The sequence below is a fragment of the Geotrypetes seraphini genome, chromosome 16, assembly GCF_902459505.1.
Source record: "Geotrypetes seraphini chromosome 16, aGeoSer1.1, whole genome shotgun sequence".
NCBI lineage: Eukaryota > Metazoa > Chordata > Amphibia > Gymnophiona > Dermophiidae > Geotrypetes > Geotrypetes seraphini.
Genome location: NC_047099.1, coordinates 40,513,738 through 40,533,317, shown reverse-complemented (window position 1 = coordinate 40,533,317; position 19,580 = coordinate 40,513,738). Strand labels below are relative to the sequence as shown.

At 43.6% G+C, this 19,580-nt stretch overlaps 1 protein-coding gene across 1 annotated transcript in view; it reads right to left on the bottom strand.

Annotated features, from left to right (window-relative positions):
• The window catches only part of LOC117350421 (protein disulfide-isomerase A3-like), a 32,402-nt gene that overhangs the window by 4,809 nt on the left and 8,013 nt on the right, over positions 1-19,580 (bottom strand). Inside the window, exons 4-9 of the mRNA XM_033924701.1 lie at positions 19,072-19,179; positions 18,026-18,152; positions 16,607-16,720; positions 14,937-15,062; positions 12,569-12,751; positions 10,189-10,297 (exon numbers count right to left, since the gene is read on the bottom strand). Of these exons, the coding sequence (XP_033780592.1) occupies positions 10,189-10,297; positions 12,569-12,751; positions 14,937-15,062; positions 16,607-16,720; positions 18,026-18,152; positions 19,072-19,179 (767 nt within the window). The remainder of the gene's footprint in view (positions 1-10,188; positions 10,298-12,568; positions 12,752-14,936; positions 15,063-16,606; positions 16,721-18,025; positions 18,153-19,071; positions 19,180-19,580) is intronic.

Sequence of the window (19,580 nt, the reverse complement as noted above, 5' to 3'; positions counted from 1 at the left end):
GACTTTGGCTTTAGATAAGTAAAGGATTTTGTTATTTCTTTTAAAGTTGCATGTGATCTGATATGGTTTGCATTTACGTCATATGCTGACGACCCTTACCCATGTAAGATGATATAAATTGAGGTACAAAATATTCAATAAAGTGGACATGTTTGAGAGACAATAGGTGTCTGTTTTCTCTTAGATATTGTCCCCAGATGCATCTGCTTGTCAAATGACAGAGTGTGTACAGCCATAATCGGGCCTTAACAGTGGGGGCTCCTCCGGGAGGGACGTTGATATCACCGGTATTTTGTGAGTATTTCTGAATTTTGAATTCTGTTCTTTAATACTCACGGGTATTAGGTGCCCTGTTCCCACCCTTTATTTGTTAAATATAGATTTTTGGGAAGTCTATAGCGGAGTTTATAACAATAAAGAAACTCCTATTGTTCTTTTGGGAAGAACTATATTACTTATAGAGCTGCCTGCGCACTCTGTCGTTTGTGGGGTTAACACTTTTTGTATGTGCTTTCTCTCTTCTATTGCTATTCTTTTCTATTGCTTAGAGATAAGATTTTATAGAGTATAAGACTATATTGTATATTACTGTTCTGTATCTCGCTTATAAGGTAAGATAAGCGGGATTCCTGCATTGCTATATTGTTTTTGTAATGGGTCAGAACGGTAGTAAGGTTCCCCCCCCCCCTAAGAAAGCTGAGACCTGTAAGGCTTACGTTGCCCGTGTATGTGACACGGGATATTATCTTATTGATCCTTGGATAGATAATATGGCTGGCTGGACTGAAGGACTTCATAGTTCGAGTCCGTTTCCCCGAGATGGGGCAAATGATACGTTTCATATGGATATGATAAAGGGATTGTGTTTGGGGGATCATGAGGCATGGCCATATTATTTAGGGGATCCGCACTGGGACAAAGAATATATGAGAAGGGGAGGCATTAATTGGCTTACATATGCTCCTTATTGGTCAGCTACTGATAAAGATAAAACATCCAAGCTGTCCATTCTTTCCCCTGCTCAATTACATGCTGCAGAACAATCTATCTGTGCTGCTAGCCCTCCTCCTTATCATTTACAAATTCCTTCACCCGGTGCTCCTCTTAAACTTTATCCCTCTTTATCTAAGGATGATATTGACCTCCTTATCGGTAGTACTCTTATTCCCCCTCCTCCTCCACCTCCCGTCCTGTCCGGTGCAGTTGCATCAGGACAGGTTGCTGACACTTTGTCCCAAGACATTACATTTCCCACTGTATCCACGACCAGCCCCACTGTTCGGGGGCCGATAATCTCTTTTTCACCCCTCCACACTCGTAGCGGTACTCAAAGGGTTGCGGAAGTACAGGAGCTGATGCAAGAACAGATGCCCTTTCTCACAGTGGGGGATACTCTTTTGAAGAAACCCATTGAGTTAGAAGACATTAACAAGATCATTAAACACTGCCCCAAGCCTCTTGTCTCTGCTAGTGCGACTTTTCACTATTTAAAACGAGCATGCAAGGGTCGAAATTATACGCAGGAAGATATGCGCCTTATTATAGATGGCATTGTTGGACACAGTTCCCCTTGGGACTGGTCTAACGTCCCTAGTATTAGTGTTTTAGAGCCTGCTACTGTCACAGCTACTGCTTATAGACTGAATACTGAAGCAGGAAATGCTGTTATGTGGAATGAATTACAGGCAGAGCTTGATCGGTGTTTTAAGTCTCGATCTTCCCTTCCTATTGCAGTAGCCTGCAAACAGAAATCAGGTGAAACTGTTGTGGATTTCTGGAAGAGGTTTAATGAAACCTGGACCCAAGAGGCGGGTCTCAGTTCTCATGCTAATATGGATTCCCTACTTATTCAGACTTTCCTTTCTAACCTCCGTTCTCCCTTGCAAATTCTGGTCAAACAAATGATTTCAGAATGGCCCACTAGTTCTCGTGCTGAATTTCAAAATAAATTAATGGAAAAAGAGGCAGCAGGTTGTTTTGAGATCTCTAAACCTCGGGAAATCCTGCATCAGGGCCAGCTACCCACCTGGGGACCGCGCCTGACTACTACTCGTGGAAGAAGGGGTCGTGGGTTTCGCAGGGGGAGGGCTCCAGTCTCCGGTCGAGGTGGTAATAATCCATCCAGAAGTACTGGATGTTTTAATTGTGGGGACCTTAGTCACTGGCTTAATCAATGCCCTCATCCCAGACCCCCCGCATTACCAGTTCAGCCCGCCCCACCGGTGGTGCCTACCCCTCCCTCTACTGTGAGACCATCTGCCACTTCTCCTCGTTTTCCTATCTCCTGGCACAGCCCCCCTACTCCCCAATGAAGGGGCCCGGAGGTTTACACCCCAGCATTCACTTTGGTCTCTGCCTCTGCTAAGGATTCTCCTATGATATCTCTTATTGTACAAGGGAGTCCAGTGCCTTTTCTTGTAGATTCGGGTGCCACTTGTAGCACCATCAGTGAGGATTACTATCGGGGCCCACGCATGAATGCTGAACCTTCTATGGGAATTAATGGGGTTTTGACTAAATCCTATCGTACCACACCCCTGTCTGTAGCTCATCCTGATACAGGCTTTACTCTTTTTCAGCACTCCTTTCTTATTATTCCCCATTGCCCTGTCAGCCTTCTTGGTCGAGATCTTTTTTTTTCCTCTTCTCATTCAGCTCACTACAGATGATACAGGAGGTTTGCATGTCTTTTCCTCCGTTATTCCCATTCGCCCTCCGTCCACCCTTTACCTTTCTACTTGCCCTGACACACTTTTGCCCCTTCCCCCAGACTCTCCGGTCTGGGCTTCTACTGACACTGATGTAGGCTTTATTTCATGTACCCCCTATCGTGCTTCTCTGAAATCACTCATTCCTGTTTTCATTAAGCAGTACCCAATCTCCCAAGAAAAGGAGAAAGTCATGATTTCACTAATTGCTTCATTTCTTTCCTCTGGTATTATTAAAACCACCATTTCTTCCTACAATACGCCCATCAATCCTGTTGTCAAAGCTGATGGCACCCCCCGTTTTGTTCAAGACCTTAGGGCTGTTAATGCTCTGGTGATTCCCATTGCACCCATTGTCCCGGATGTCCCTTCTCTACTCTCCTCCATTCCACCTGCAGCTCATGTTTTTTCAGTCATTGATTTGAAGAATGCTTTTTTTTCTGTCCCTGTTGATGAGGACACTCAGCCCCTTTTTGCATTCACTTTTAAGCAACAGCAGTATACCTGGTGTAGAATGCCTCAAGGATATGTTGATTCCCCTGTGGTTTTCTCCATTGTCCTGCGGGCTACTTTACAGTCATGGACTGCCCCCCATGGTTCTATTCTCATTCAATATGTGGATGACCTTCTTTTGTGTTCCATAACTCAGGAGACCTGTCAAGCTGATAGTCTGCACCTTTTACAATGGTTGTCTCTGTGTGGTCACAAGGTGTCACGAAAGAAACTACAATGGTGTAAAACTGAAGTGGAATACCTGGGTTTTGTCCTGACTCATGGTCAGAGGAAAATTAGCACTTCTCGCATTGCTGCTGTTCTGAGTTTGCCTCGCCCAGCTACTCAAAAAGACATGCTTACTTTTCTTGGTATGATTGGTTACTGCCGCCAATGGATCCCTGATTGTTCCTTCTATGACCAGATTTTGAGACAGACCCTAGGTACTGAAATGACTGATCTTATCAGATGGACTAAAGAAATGTTGGACGCTTTTGGACATTTGAAATGTGCTTTGGTTTCTAGCCCCGGCTTGGGTCTTCCTGATTATGAACAAATGTTTCATCTCTTTGCTCGTGACAATTGTAAAACTATGGCGGGCGTCCTGGCTCAGGATCATGGCGGTAAGTTACGCCCTGTTGCTTTTTTTTCTAAAGTTACCCCTGTTCAAGTTCAAGGCATGCCTGCCTGTTTAAGGGCCCTAGCTGCATGTGCTATGGTGGTAGAGATGGCTACTCCTCTAACCCTTGGTCACCCCACTACCCTTCATACTTCTCACGATGTCCAAGCCCTCCTTCGCAATATTCATACCCAGCATATGTCAGCTCAGCGCCTTAGTGGTTATGAGGTCATCCTCCTTTCTAATCCCAATCTCACCATCAGATATTCTGCCCCGACATATGGCCCTGCTCTACTTTTAAATGGTCTTTTGGGTCTTAAGGGTGAACAGGATGCGCTTCCTCCTGATCATTCCTGTGTCTCCTTGATATATCAAGACACTTCCCCTCGCCCTGATTTGTCCTCTACTCCTCTCCCTGATGCTTCCTCCATTTTTGTTGATGGTTCTTGCTCACGTCCTAGTGACAACACCTTCCACACAGGATATGCTGTGGTTGAACTCCCTGATATCATCCATGAGGCCTTTTCCCTCCCCTATCCATCGGCACAGGCTGCTGAACTCATTGCTCTTACTCGCGCCTGTCACCTTTTCTCTGGTAAACGCGTTAATATTTATACTGACTCTAAATATGCCTTTGGTGTTGTACACGACCATGGTGTTATCTGGCAGCGTCGCGGCTTTGTGGCCGCTGATGGTAAGCCTATTTCTCATTCTTCCCTTGTTTCGGATCTTCTCTCTGCTTTACTCCTGCCTGCTGCAGTTGCTATTCTTCATTGTCGTGCACACACTGGCCTTCAGACTGAAGTTGCCAGAGGTAATGCTCTGGCTGACCGCATTGCTAAACAAGCTGCTTTGGACCCCCCTCCTTCTTCTGTTCTCTTTCCTCTTCTTTCTCCTCCTGCTTTTCCCCCTTCTTCTCTTTTTTCCCAGCTTCAATCCTTTGTTACCCCCTCTGAACTTGATGCCTGGCAAATTGCTGGTGCCCAAAGCCGCCCTTCGGACGGACTTTGGTGCAAAGAGGGGAAACCCTGTATACCAGCCGCTAGTTCTCCCTTATTCATTGCTCAATATCATGGCATTGGTCATCGTAGTGCTCGCTCGACACTCCAGCTCCTTGCCAGTGATTTTTTCATTCTTGATCTTCGCTCCCTGATACAGACATATATAGCTCGATGTCTAACTTGTCTCCGTGCTAACCCCAACATACCCCATAAAGCACCACACCAGCATCTTACTTACCCCACTTCTCCTTTTTCACACTTACAGATTGATTTTACTCATATACCTCATGCCACTGGGACCCGCCAGGATTATGCTCTTGTTATTGTTGACATGTTTTCCCGATGGCCTGAAGTCTTTCCCACTACAAATGAAACTGCTCAGACTGTAGTGAACATTTTACTTCGTGAAATCATCCCTAGGTGGGGATGTCCCACACACATCAATTCAGATAATGGTCCTGCTTTCACTGCCAGAGTATGCAAAGCTTTAGCTACCGCACTCCGTATTGAGTGGAAATTTCATCTTCCATATCACCCACAGAGTTCTGGTATTGTCGAACGCATGAATAGGACTATTAAAGACAAAATCAGGAAAGCCACAGCTGGCACGTTTGTGAATTGGAAAAAATTCCTCCCTATTGTTTTAGCTGAAATCAGGATGCAGCCTCACTGCACCACTGGCTACTCTCCCTTTGAGATTCTCATGGGACGACCTTTCCCCGCCCCATGGGTAGACAGACCCTCCATAGTTGAGAGTAGTGATCTTCCTTTGATACAAGAAGAATATGTTCGGAAGCTCATTGAAACATTAGGGCATGTTGAAAGAACTGTGTCTTGCACTTCTCCTTTCTCTCCACAGACTCCTACCCATTCCTTCCAGCCTGGTGATGAAGTCATCATCCAGAAGCTTTTCAAGGATCGGAAGCAGACGGATTTCCCCTTTGGCCCTCCCACTACTGTGATCGCTGTGACCAGGACCGCTGTACTCACTGAGGAGTCTCCTGTTTGGATCCACGCAAGTCGCTTGAAGAGGGTTAACCTAAAACCCCAGAAGCAAGCCGTCTCTGCGCAGATTTCACCCCCTTCAGAGGAACAACATGATGATCTCATCACAGCATTCCACCAACTTTATTTTTCTCCTCCTGGCAGCGCTGCTGCTAGTTTTCTTTCCTGTATGGATCATTTCTAACTGTGTCTACAGGGATGATGTGTCCTGGGTTCACGACACTTTCTGCCCATACCCATCTGTAAATGACACTCCAACAATGTACTCATCTGCAAACAGCACCCCCGGCGCCTCTTTGCGACTGAGACGTCAAGCTGGACTACTCCCTCGCAAAGGCTGTCCTTCAATTGGAATTCAGAAAGATAGACAGTATACTACCTTTTGGTATAATTCCAGTAGTGTGCAAGTTGCCACCTTCTCCTTTGAGTATTGTGACATTATGGACTGCTCATCAATTGATATCCCAAGGCTATGCCATTGGTCCTCAGAGATTCCTAAAACTAAAGATATATATATATGTGTTACTGACTTACGTTGGGGGGATAAGTGTGCATCCTGGGGAGCAGTAGGGTGGAATACTGGCACTGACTGGGCTTATAGACCAGAAAGTGCTCTAAAAAAAGTGGATCAAAATGGTAAATCTCTGCTTACTCGTATGACCCTTCGTAAGACTGGAAACTGTTATAGGAGAAGGGCTCCTGAACAAATTATTAAGCTTTCTCTTACTATTGACAACCCTAGACCTACTGATGAAGGTATGTACGTTATGGGCATATGGTTTAAGGGTGGGTCTAGCTATCCGACCCATCAGTTTTTCTTACGGGATCTATCTACCTCCACTCATCCTCTCCCGCCATTTTGTGGGGGCCCCAAAAATACTAACCCACTGGCCCCTACATTCAATAAACTTACTGACATGATGGCTATTGCCAATCCCACTTTTGAAGATACTATGGCTGTTGAGGTAGGGTTTTCAGAACGTAACCTTTGGTTAGAATGGATGAAATTCACTGCTGATCAACATAATAAGAGTAATTGTTACATATGTGCTCAAGCTAGACCCCATCTAGGAACCGTACCTCTGGACCTCCCTCCTGGTATCCAACCATGCTTTTTTGGGTTATTTACCAATATCTCCTCTAATTTTACTGATCCCCTTTGTGCGCTGTGGCGTTCTAAATACCCTTTGCTGCCAGGACAGAAAACACTTGACATAGCCGTTACTATCTATAAGGGTAATTACACATGTCATGTTTCTAATTTGACACAGGGAAGTTTTGTGGGCAACTTTCCCCCAGGTTATTGTTCTGTCTTGGATTATAGGTATGCCCCATTGTTACAGCATCAGATTTTCACTCTAGGTGATATTTACTGGCTCTGTGGAGACTTTAGGCTCCGTGTTAAGCTACCCAGCCAGTGGATAGGCCAGTGTGCTTTAGCTAAGGTTATTATGCCTCTGCATATCCTTTCTGAAGGGCACTCTTCCTCTTATTCACTTTCTTCCTCTCCTCTGTCTCGACATAGACGTGATCTCCTTGGTAGTTTTGATCCGCATGTATATATAGATGCTATAGGGGTCCCAAGAGGGGTCCCAGATGAATTCAAGGCCCGAGACCAGGTTAAGGCTGGGTTTGAATCCCTTATTCCCCTTATTACTATCAATAAGAATGTTGATTGGATTAATTACATTTATTATAATCAGCAACGCTTTGTGAATTACTCTAGAGATGCCTTGCAAGGTATTGCTGATCAGTTAGGCCCCACTTCTCAGATGGCTTTTCAAAATCGTATGGCCCTAGATATGATTTTAGCTGAGAAGGGGGGTGTTTGTAAAATTCTTCCCAGTACTTTATCGTGTTGTACATTTATTCCTGATAATACAGGTCCTACAGGAAAAGTTACTATGGCCATTCAGAAATTAGCAGACCTCTCTGCTGAGCTCAAACATAACTCTGGTTTATCTCATCCTTGGGACCAGTATTTCAGTTGGATGCAGGGCTGGGTAAAAGACCTTCTTATTGTCTTAATCACTATTATTATCTGCATTCTTGTCTCTTATGTAAGTTTTCGACTGCTCATGCGCTGTGTTATTCGTATTACAGCTCCTAAAACTCCTCCTCGAGAGACATATTTGGAATATCTCTCCCTCCAAGCTCATGCTGTACATTCATGACGTCATTTACATGACGTAAGAGGGGATTTGAAGGGACACGTCTTGTAGTTTTCCATAGAATGTGTTTTGGAGCAGTAAGAAACCCAGGCCCTGTTTGTTTTTCCTTCTCTGTAATAATGCAAGGACATCCATGTTTGAAAAGATGTGTGTTCTTATGCTATGTTTAATCCCTTCTCTGTAATAATGCAAGGACATCTATATTTGAAAAGATGTGTGTCCTTATGCTATGTTTAATCCAGATATTGTTTGCCTTCTCTTGCCAAATATTATAAGGCTATTCTATTATGTAGTTTTCCTTAAGTTGTGTTTGAAGTTGTAAATCCAGATTGTTTGCCTTCTCCTGCTGATATACTACAAGGCCATTGTATATTTGAGAGATGTGTTTTCTTATTCTGTAGTAAAGTGAATCTAATTGTTTTCTTAGCTGTATTTGTATGAAAATTTAGATAAGGCTTTGTTAGCCAAAGCACCTTTAGACTTTGGCTTTAGATAAGTAAAGGATTTTGTTATTTCTTTTAAAGTTGCATGTGATCTGATATGGTTTGCATTTACGTCATATGCTGACGACCCTTACCCATGTAAGATGATATAAATTGAGGTACAAAATATTCAATAAAGTGGACATGTTTGAGAGACAATAGGTGTCTGTTTTCTCTTAGATATTGTCCCCAGATGCATCTGCTTGTCAAATGACAGAGTGTGTACAGCCATAATCGGGCCTTAACAGGTCCCACCCCTCCTATCCAGAGGCACTCTCCACCTTTTGGTCCAGCAATGCCCATCCCCCACTCCCAGGACCCCCCAAGGTCAGTAATACTCTTCCTGCTCTCCAATTCAGTGCACAACCCCACACCCAGGATTATACAATGCTTCCCAGGGATTAAAAGTGTTGTAAAGGCACAGAGCCATCATCAGTCCATGCTGCTGTTGGCTCGGCTAGTCCTGCATCTAAGAAACAGGAAGTTACATCAGAAGGGGCAGGACAGGCAATGTCCCCGGGCAGACTAATGGTGGTTTACACTATTACACTGCTTTTTATCCCTGGGAAGTAGCTGAGCCGGGGGGAGGGAGAGAGGAAGATGCAGGACCAGAGTGGGCCCTGAGCTAGGGTTACCAGATTTTCTGTTTGGAAAATCTGGACCCCCCTAGACCTGCCCCATTATGCCCTAGCCCCGCTCCCCGTCATGACGTCAAATTAATGTACCAAAACACAAGGGCAAATCCTCTAATGACGTATATTGGACATTTAAATTAACGTCATCCACTCTATTTCAGCATTAAGCCCCTTCGGTTAACAGAATTTAGTGTACAGATCCATTTCTGGATTTGGTACATTAATTTGACGTCATGACGCTTTCTAAACTACATTTAAAAAGAAAAAAAGCCGCGGCCATGTTTCCTGACCAAACATTGAAACACGGGAAACATTGAGCCGGCAGACTAAGGTGATAGTTGATACTTTACTGATTATAAACTGGCTTTAAGACTGTATAATTTTCATGAAATGTTACCGAGTATAGTGTGTACTAACATTTACCTTTGCTTTTTGGGGGAATTTCCTTGAAACAGCTTTGGCGAAACATAGTCCTTTGTCGGAATATGATCCTCTAGCCGCGTTACAAATAAGATGAGTATGTATCTAACTATTTAAAGTAAAACTAATTTAAAATATATTTTAAAGCATTTTGAGACCGATGACGATTTTGGTGTTAATTGTCTGTGTTAAAAATATAAAACACAGCAGCACCGCCGAGGCATGTGAGTGGAGAGCTTAAGGTAGTGTGACGTGAAGATTATACGTGTGGAATTCTTTACAGTCCGATTTCCATCGTGACCTCTGCCTGGCTCATGGTACTATTTATTTATTTAAAAAATTTCTCACCCGCTTAAACCTAAGTGGTTTACAAAATGCAATCATTTGTGTCATGACAGCCACTACAGGTAAATCTAATCCACTCTTGTGAAGACACACGTCACACTGTTCCCAGGTAGCGTAGGTGATCCGCAGAACCAAGGAGCTTTGGAGGGTTTGAACCCAGAGAGTTAATAACTGGTGCAATTGATCTCTTTGGGGACAACGGGATGGAAAACAAGTGAACGAATGGATGGAGGGAACCAGGACATTTTAGAAATGACAGTGAAATAATGAGGCTTTAAAAGACCCACCCCTCTCCCCGTACTGGACACACCTTTACAGGGTCATCATTCGTCTCAGGGATGGGCTGCGATTTGAAGAAACGCTTCAACTTCCCGTTGAAATAGCGCTGTAGAAAAAGGTCTAGGGCTTTCCCGTCCGTCCTGGGGTAAGAAGAGAAGGTGAAAGTCATTTTCGAAAAGGAGCCAGTCAACACAGTCATAAGTTCAGGTACCAACATTTCAAAATGATTAGGGGTGTCAAACACATCACACATTTGCTCTCCCTGGACACAAATGAGGGAGCGCCCAATGGTACCTACAAAGCCAATCCTATGAAGCTCTGTGTAGTAGATTCTTTGATGGAATGATAAGATATGGAAAAAATCACTGTTCCAACCTTCTCCCTCTGTTTTTGAAGGTAAAGGGGATGGGACTTGATATACTATTTTCCTGGGTGGTTTATATTTATTGTACTCAATCACTATAGTAGGCAAATAAGTCCTCAAATGAAAATCAAATCCAACCAACAAAAAAGAGGACTAGTCCTCTTTTGTGTTGGTTGGATTTGGTTTATATTTATACCTGGGGCAATAAAGTGTTAAGTAACTTGCCCAGAGTCACAGTGGGAATTTGAACTCACAACCTGGGCTGCTCGTCTGCCTCACTTTCAAGAGTCTTTGTAGGTCATTATGTCATCAGATGGATTTGCATACAGGCATCCTGAAAACTAGACTGGCTGTACTAGAGTCAATAAGGCAGGCTCTGGAACCACATTGTAGCACATGAGCTTTGGAGAACGCATTAGTCTTGTCTTCCAGTGCTTCCCATCCAATCTTGTAGCTATCTGAAGCTGTGAAGTCTCATTAGCCTATCTGTCCTGTATAGGTGTTTGCCCTTTCCTATCATATTTTAGCGTAGCTGGTTTTAAGAAAGGTTTGGACAAATTCCTGGAGGAAAAGTCCATAATCTGTTATTAAAGACTTGGGGGGGAGGGGAGCTCTGCTTGCCCTGGATCGGTAGCATGGAATGTTGCTACTCACTAGTGACCTGGATTGGGTCACTAGTGAGGATGGGTTACTGGGCTTGATGGACCATATATTATTGTAAACCGCATTGATCCTTTCGCTATATTCAATGTAAATACAGCGTAAGCCATGCAATCGTCTTTTTATTGGTTCACAAAGGATATCAAAACCTACAGATTTTCCCCCAGATTCTATATATGATACTTAAAATTGGGCACAGAACCAAGCGGTTCACCCAACTAACCCCCCCCCCTCCCTTTACAAAGCTGTGCTAGCTGCCACTTCCAAGCCCATAGAGATTAAAAAGGCTTTGGGGCATTTGTTGCACAGCTTTGTAAAAGGGGGAGGGGGGTCGTAATTTGGCTGATGAGTCAATTAGTTGCCAGTAATTGGGTGCTAATTGGCACCAGTTTTATTATTATTATTACAAAGATGCAGCAACAGGGAGCATTTCTTAATCAACAATGCGCGGCAGCGGCAAAGAAAGCAAACAGAATGTTAGGCATGATACAGAAAGGAATCACGAGTAGATCGGAGAGGGTGATAATGCCGCTTTATAGGGCAATGGTCAGAATACTACGTCCAACATTGGTCTCCCGACCTAAAGAAGGATATAAAACTGCTGGAGAGGGTGCAGAGACGAGCAACGAAGCTAATAAAAGGTATGGAGAACTTGGAATACGAGGAACGACTTAAGAGACTGGGATTGTTCTCCCTTGAGAAAAGGAGACTGCGAGGGGACATGATCGAGACTTTCAAAATACTGAAAGGAATCGACAAAACAGAGCAGGAACAAAAAATTATTTACAGTGTCTAATGTGACATGGACAAGAGGACATGGACTGAAGCTAAGGGGGGACAAGTCCAGGACAAATATCAGGAAGCTCTGCTTCACGCAACGAGTGGTGGACACCTGGAATGCTCTCCCAGAGGAGGTTATTGCGGAATCCACTGTTCTAGGATTTAAAAGCAAACTAGATGCACATCTCCTTACAAGAGGCATAGAGGGACTAAAATTACACCAGGTGTACACCTGGCTGGGCCTCCGCTTGTGCGGATCGCCGGACTTGATGGACCGAAGGTCTGATCCTGATTTGGCAGTTCTTATGTTCTTATAACTGTGCTGATAAATCACAGTTTAAGAACACAAGTAATCTCTGGGCCTGTTCATCTTATTGAGCTCATCTTCTCTTTGTTCGCTCACTGAAAGGACACCTGTGATATGGTAACTGTTTCGATAAGTCTCTGTGGTCTGATCTTGGGACGTGTTCCAGTTACATTCACGGAAGTGAGAACACAAGAATCTTGGAAATTCATTCTAAATTCTGGGAGTAGAGCGTTAATATCTAAGTATGTTTTCCCCCCCCTCATTTTGAGTTGATTCTGCAGTTTATGCCAAACTACTCACGTGAACGTCTCCTGCATCACGTATTTATGCCCTGCGGTGGTCCTGATTGCCACCACTGGAGTATCCTCGTTGCCCTTTTGAAGTCCAAATTCCGGAAGTTCAAATTCAAACTCATCCCAGTTGGCGATGGTATAGGACAACTTTTCGCCAGCATCTCGAAACCCTTTGGCAATCATCATCACTCTATAAGAAAGGGTAGGAATTAGATTCCTTCAGTCTGTTTAATGACCACTGGAGGTGGACCTCTCTTGATCTATGTAAGGTATTGTTTATTTAGTTGGATTTAATTCATGTCTTTTTCAGTAGAAGCTCAAGTTGCATTGAGGAACATTAGTCATTTTTCTATCCTTAGAAGGCTCACAATTTCCTAATTGCTTTGCTGCTTACCAGTTGTGCTCTACCCACTGGACTACTCTGCTGACACTGCATCATATTATCAATATTAATAGGTGCAGTGTAGTGAGAGAGGTTTACACCTGGGGTGGAGGCACCCGGTATTACTGTGCTGTGTTCTCTTCGATGCAGTCTTCCCCACCCGTCCCAGCACCATTATGCCACATCCTGTGTCCTCCCCATACCTTTTCAAATGGCACGTGAGATTTCTTAGGGAGAGGAGGAGATAGTGGATGCTGCAGATGGGCCATTTGGCTTTTATTTGCCATCATGTTACAATGTTTCTATAACCCTAAAGCTCTATGACCTCACAATGCAGGTGTAAAGAGCCTTAGCCTATAGGAAGAGGAGATGCAAATGTTAAGAGCCTTAGCCAATAGGGAGAGGAGGAGATAGTGGATGCTGTGGATGGGCCATTTGGCCTTTATCTGCCATCATGTTTCTATAACCCTAAAGCTCTATGACCTCACAATGCAGGTGTAAAGAGCCTTAGCCTATAGGAAGAGGAGATGCAAATGTTAAGAGCCTTAGCCAATAGGGAGAGGAGGAGATAGTGGATGCTGTGGATGGGCCATTTGGCCTTTATCTGCCATCATGTTACAATGTTTCTCTAACCCTAAAGCTCTATGACCTCACAATGCAGGTGTAAAGAGCCTTAGCCTATAGGGAGAGGAGGAGATAGTGGGTGCTGTGGGTGGGGAGGGAGGTGCTGGCACCCACTGAACTGGAGGAATTAGTCTATTTCCAACTATGTACTACGTTACAGTTATGCCGTTAGCAGAAAACACCACCTGTTGGACACCACCTTGGGCAAATCTCTCCATAAAGGCAGTTAATAAATCCCAAGAACGAAATGCAAATCATTTCAAGACTAGGGAGCTCTTCACACGTTTGCCACAATTTCAAAGTGCTTCCTGTGGTAAGTCTGAGATCAGAAGGTGCAAACTGCATGCTACAAAATATTGGTGATTTTTTTTGACGGAGGGAAAGTGCCAATTCTGGTCCGTTAGTGCACCATGTGCTGATGTGAACCCTTAATGCCCACAAAATAGGTGCCTGTAAGTGTTCAGACACTAATTTGTTTTAATGGCCACATGCCAATGGCAAAATTAGCGCATTCTTAAAAAAAAAATGAAAGACTGGCCATTTTACTGCTGCCGTAGAAGTGGGCTTAGTGCTTGGGATGAGGGTTCAGTTTTCTAGACCGTTCTCCCCAGGTACTCAACCACTTTTCCCCACACCTTTGTAAAGGGATTCATAGGTAAGTCAGAAGCTGGCAGTTTTCTTTCCAGAGAATGGCACTATTAATAACTTTAGAGCTCTTTTAATAAAATGTATTAAAAATGGGCTTTGCAGGCCGGGTGGCAAGGTCAATGGGTAGGGGTTGGAGGGATTTGGGATCTAGGATTCCTGTTTTTGGGCCATACTGGCTTCTTACAGGTCGTGATGGTCAGGTTAATGTTGAGGGCCTTGTGTGTAATTTTTTTTGGGGGGTGGTGGTTTGCATCATTTGATAGTCTGTATTTGACTCTTTCTTCTAGGGTCTGAGGTTTGTAGGAGGGTTTCCACTCCAGTACATGTCTAGGGGGGAAGTTGTTGGGATACAAAGAGTCTTGGGGGTTGCTTCTGGGTTCTTTTTGCCACTGTTCAGAAATGTACAATTGAAAGATTTGTGGACATTTTGCTTGTTTTCAGCTGTTCACTTTGTGCTTTCTGCAGGCCTTTGTATTTTGTATGGGGAAAAAAAATAAGTCCTGTGTACATGCGCTAAGCTCAGATTTAGAGACACTTTTACTAAGTTGCAGGGGTCCCAAGGGAGTTCTGGAATTGGCGCTAAGGGCATGTCTGGGACAGAGAGCAGGCGTGTTCTACTGTACAGGGTTAGCGCATGTTCCCTTAACCACCTAGGAAAAGGTGTCGGTAAGTGCTCACCTGCCAACGGCCATGCGCTAACGGGCAAATTAGGGCAGAATACCGGTTTCTCCAGTAGCTGGTCCCTCGTGGGTTCTTGTCGTAATCCACATTGTAGAACACCATCATCAGATCTTGGCCGTTAAACTGCTCCCTGTTCTCAACGGTCATGACGGGACATAAACCCAATCTGGAAGAAAGCACACATCTTTCTTTACTGCCCAATCTAAAATATAGGTGTAGGCGGTTTGCAAAAAAAAAAAAAAAAAAAAATCAAAAGAAGAAAATGAACTCAATTTCATGTGAGTAAAGTAAAAGAATCAACCATATAGACAAGGTGAAAACCCCACCTCACTCACTACCATATTCACAAGAATCGATCTTAAAGAATTAAAGACCACCTCCTTACCAAGTCAGTTCTCTGCTGGTCTCACCGCAAAGCCCTAGGTAAATAAACGCGCCTTTAAAAGCACTCTGAACATCTGATATGATAGTTCTCTTAGGGAGATGAGTCTCTTTTTCACAATGTAGTGCCAGCCAAAAGAATGCATTTTTTCCAGATCCACCTAATCTGGCTTTCGAAGGGGTAGGAAAAACCAACCAATGTTCTGCGAGTGATCTTAATGGCATAGTCAGAACATACCAGGACATAATTAAAGCAAATAAGTAACAAGGGTTTCAAGTTTATTAATGTTTTTGATTGAACGCCTATCATAGATTCTAGGCGATGTACATTAAAAAATGGGAATATGATTATTATCTTAAAAGCATATTTAAAACATAAGACATGAACAATGACAGACTCATAAATACACAAAAGGGATAGGGTAGAACTACATTAATTCATAAAAGAATAAAGAATTAAAAAAAAAAGATTTGATTATTAAATTAAAAATTTATAATAGTTATGGGACAGGGTGTGGGGAGGGATATAGATTGATTTGTTTCTTGAAAGAGTATTAAGTGATGTCTTAAATATAAAATGTATTTAATTTGTATTGCACATATTGAAAATATTGAAAATGAATAAAGAATTTAAAATAAGTAAACATAAAGAGGGAAAACGAGAGGAAAAGGGTTGTAGAATGAGATCAGGGTTGAGAACGTTTACTGGATCCAAAAAGAAAACAGGGAAATGATCAAGTAAGCCACGAAAAACAAGAGAAAACTGCAGACAAAAATGTACAAGATGCAGGCTAGGTTTATTATATCAAATATTAAATGTGGTTAATAATACCACCTTACAACAAACCAAAGGACCCGACACGGTCCGTGTTTCAGTTAACACGCCTTCTTCAGGGGGGTCCAGGGTTGATAAGGTTTCGAATTAAACCGCATGTCCAATTATCAGGTAAGAACATAATTTTTCCTTCTACCTGTTTAACACAAGACATGCTTAGCCCTCATTTCAGACGGGGGAGACATATGCAGAGACCCGTTGTGGGGCCTCATTTGCAGAAGTCCCGAGAAGTGGGGATGTGGGTGAAAAAGAGCCAGTCATGTATAGGGCTGGCCCTGGATCACTGAAATAATTAAGAGGCTAAGTTGGCTACTCACTTTTGTGTCAAGGAAATCAAAGTTGCAGGTCATAGAAGAGAGATTAGGAGAGAATGTGAAGATGAAAACTAGAAACAAGGAAAGGTGAAGCTAGTTGTACGGCTGAATTCAGTTAGATAAAGCATTTATCACGATACCTATTAAAGGCATCTCTCTGAGCAAGTGTGTTGCACTTACATATGTTTCTGAATAAACTTCTTGAGCCGAGTGATGGAGATTGTGCCCTTAAATCTCACATAGCTGTCCTCAAATTTGCTTTGCAGGTGCAATGGTCTGAAAAGAATAATTCCCCTAAAGACAAAAAGACATGTTTGGAGTACTGAACCTTAATGAGGAAACACATTCTAAAATGAACATTGGTGTTTTGGAATGAGATGGAGAAGAATTTGTTGTTCACCGAGTGGATGCTGTCATTCCATGGATTTGCATGTTAACCAATAAAAACATGCAGAAAATAACCCATGACATTCTAAAGCAAAACAAGGTTTGGACAAGTTCCTGGAGGAAAAATCCATATTCTGCTATTGAGACAGACACGGGGGAAGCCACTGGTTGCCTGGGGGCTGTCATTCCATGGATTTGTATGTTAACCAATGAAAACATGCAGAAAATAACCCATGACATTCTAAAGCAAAACAAGGTTTGGACAAGTTCCTGGAGGAAAAGTCCAAAGTCTGCTAATGAGACAGACACAGGGGAAGCCACTGGTTGCCTTGGGGTCGGTAACATGGAATGTTGCTACTATTTGGGATTCTAGAATTTTCTATTCTTTACGGGATATTGCTCCTATTTGGGTTTCTCCTAGGTACTTGTAACCTGGATTGGCCACTGTGGAGACAGGATACTGGACTAGATAGACCATTGGTTTGACCTAGTATGGCTATTCTCAGGGGGGGAGCAGTTCACCCTAGGCGCTGTCTTGGTGGGAGTGCCAGCAACCCTCCTCTGCCTCCCCACTCTTTCCCCCACCACATACCTTCAATTCCCACCCATCCGATCTTTAGATCTTTGCTGGCGCCAGCGTTGACTCTCCCTCCGACGTCAATTCCAGGCCCCACACCTAGGAAGTACGTCGGTGGGAGAGCCGACGCCTGCGCGGGCAGCCAGTTGGTGATGCTCGCGCTGGAGAAGTTAAAGAGGTACGGGGAAAGGGAATGGGGCCTGCGTGCGGCAGAGAAGATGGCGGGGGAGTGGCACCACCACCCCAGATGCCTCTCACTCTCGCTACGCCACTGGCTGTGCTTATGTTAAAAGTGCCAAAATAACTGGCTGCTACGTCAGTGTTCTATAACATTAATGTTTCTGCCTCGTGATCTTTACGAGTATTGAATTTAATCCGTTTTTTTTTTCTCCCGAGAATGGAAGGGAGTTTTTCCAGAAATGGGCCAGTGAAATAAAGACTAACTCTTTTGGCGCTTCTGCTCTTTTGAGTATTTATCCTCTGGATTTTGAGGCCCAGTTGTTTAGTGCTGTAAAAGTTTTTTAAACTCGACTGAACACGTTTGATTCTTGTGCTTTTCTACATATCTACAGTACATTCTGAAAACTTCCAAAGTATTTCCAGAGCTGCTGCCGCAAAATGCTGCCCACACTCACTCTTTATCGACGCTGTATTTCTGCAGAAGTTCAGGAGCGCTGGTGTAAGCGAACCTATAGATTTCCAGACTGCTCTCTGCCTTCATAAACGTCATCCAGTTGGAGTTTCTGATGTCTGCAAAGAAACCTGGAAGCCAAGAACAGGTTTGCTAAAATGCAAGGAGGAAAGGAATGCACAAAAGCCCCCTGCCAAAGGGGCTGGATCTTTGAGAGGGAGATTTAAGCTACCTCCCCAGCTCCACCCCATTCTGCCCAGTTACACCTCCAGACCCACCTACTCTACCTCCTGGCTCCATCCCTGAGAGACCTCCACTGTGGCATCAAAAAGCTGCTCTCCCCCCTCCCCCTCAAGGCAGAGATGCCTTAATAAAGAGATTTTGCAGTTCTTATCATAAGATGGGGCCCACAGCAGCAGGAGAGGACATTTTATTAATGTAGGGTATCTCCTGCTGCTAATGGATGAGGAAACTGCTCAGTGGGAGATCTTAAGTCCCCAGTAGAAGATGACCTGTGTCCTCAGCTGAATGCAGGAGACTTGGCAAGTTTGTAGAAGGTGCCAGTAATTTCATGTTTGATTGGTTGGCTACAAGGTGGCCTATCCAAAATTGAGAGTCTACAAAAATAGATTTTTGGATAATTCTTATACTGGGCTAGTATAGGGGGTATCATGACCTCTAGGACCAATCAGACTTGTATTATTTTAAGATGGAATTGAATCAAGCAGAGGGAAGGGAAAGTTTGATTTATTTTTTCTTCACTGCCTTCCAGAATAAAATTTAAGATCTTGTCTACAGTGCTTTGTGAAAGACAAGTTGAGCTGACTGGAAGCTACACTATGGTTGGTATGCTTTCCTGGATGTTCCCTCTCACAGAATGATGCAGGGTGCAAAGGGGAGAGAAAAAGCATTTTTCTGAACTTCCATTGTGGGAGGGCAGGGTTGTGCTTAAAGGCCCTCACATGTAGGGTTACCAGATTATTCAGTAGTTATCTTAATCCCCTATGAGCACCGTGTCCTATTCCCCCAGCTGCTTTGGCACCCGCTTACCCACAATACCAATATCTGGGTCACTGATGAAGTTGTCCAGCTCCGCCTGGGTTTTTATCTCCTGAGAGACTGGATTCATCTGCTTTTTCATATACCTCACGATTGCAGCTGCAAGAGACAAGACCCAAGCTTTAACTCTGCTGATTCCCGTCATTCGAATGCTGAAAAGTTTCAGGGTGGAAACAGTTGGTTCAGTGTTATAGAAAAGACAGCATAGGGACGCTTAAGGATCTAAAGAAAGGGTTCTCAAACCAGTCTGCTTTTCAAGATGGCTGCAATGAATATGCATGAGATAAATTTGCATGCCTCTACCATATGCAAATTATTTCATGCCTATTCATTGCGAGTATCCTGAAAACCCGACCCGGACTGTTCAGGGTTCTCTCTGTTACAGTGCTCTTCATTCCAAGTCCTCCACGTTGGGATTTCTCTAATGAATATGCCTGAGAGAGATTTGCATACAATGGAGACAGCAGGCATGCAAATATCACATGCATATTCATTAAGAT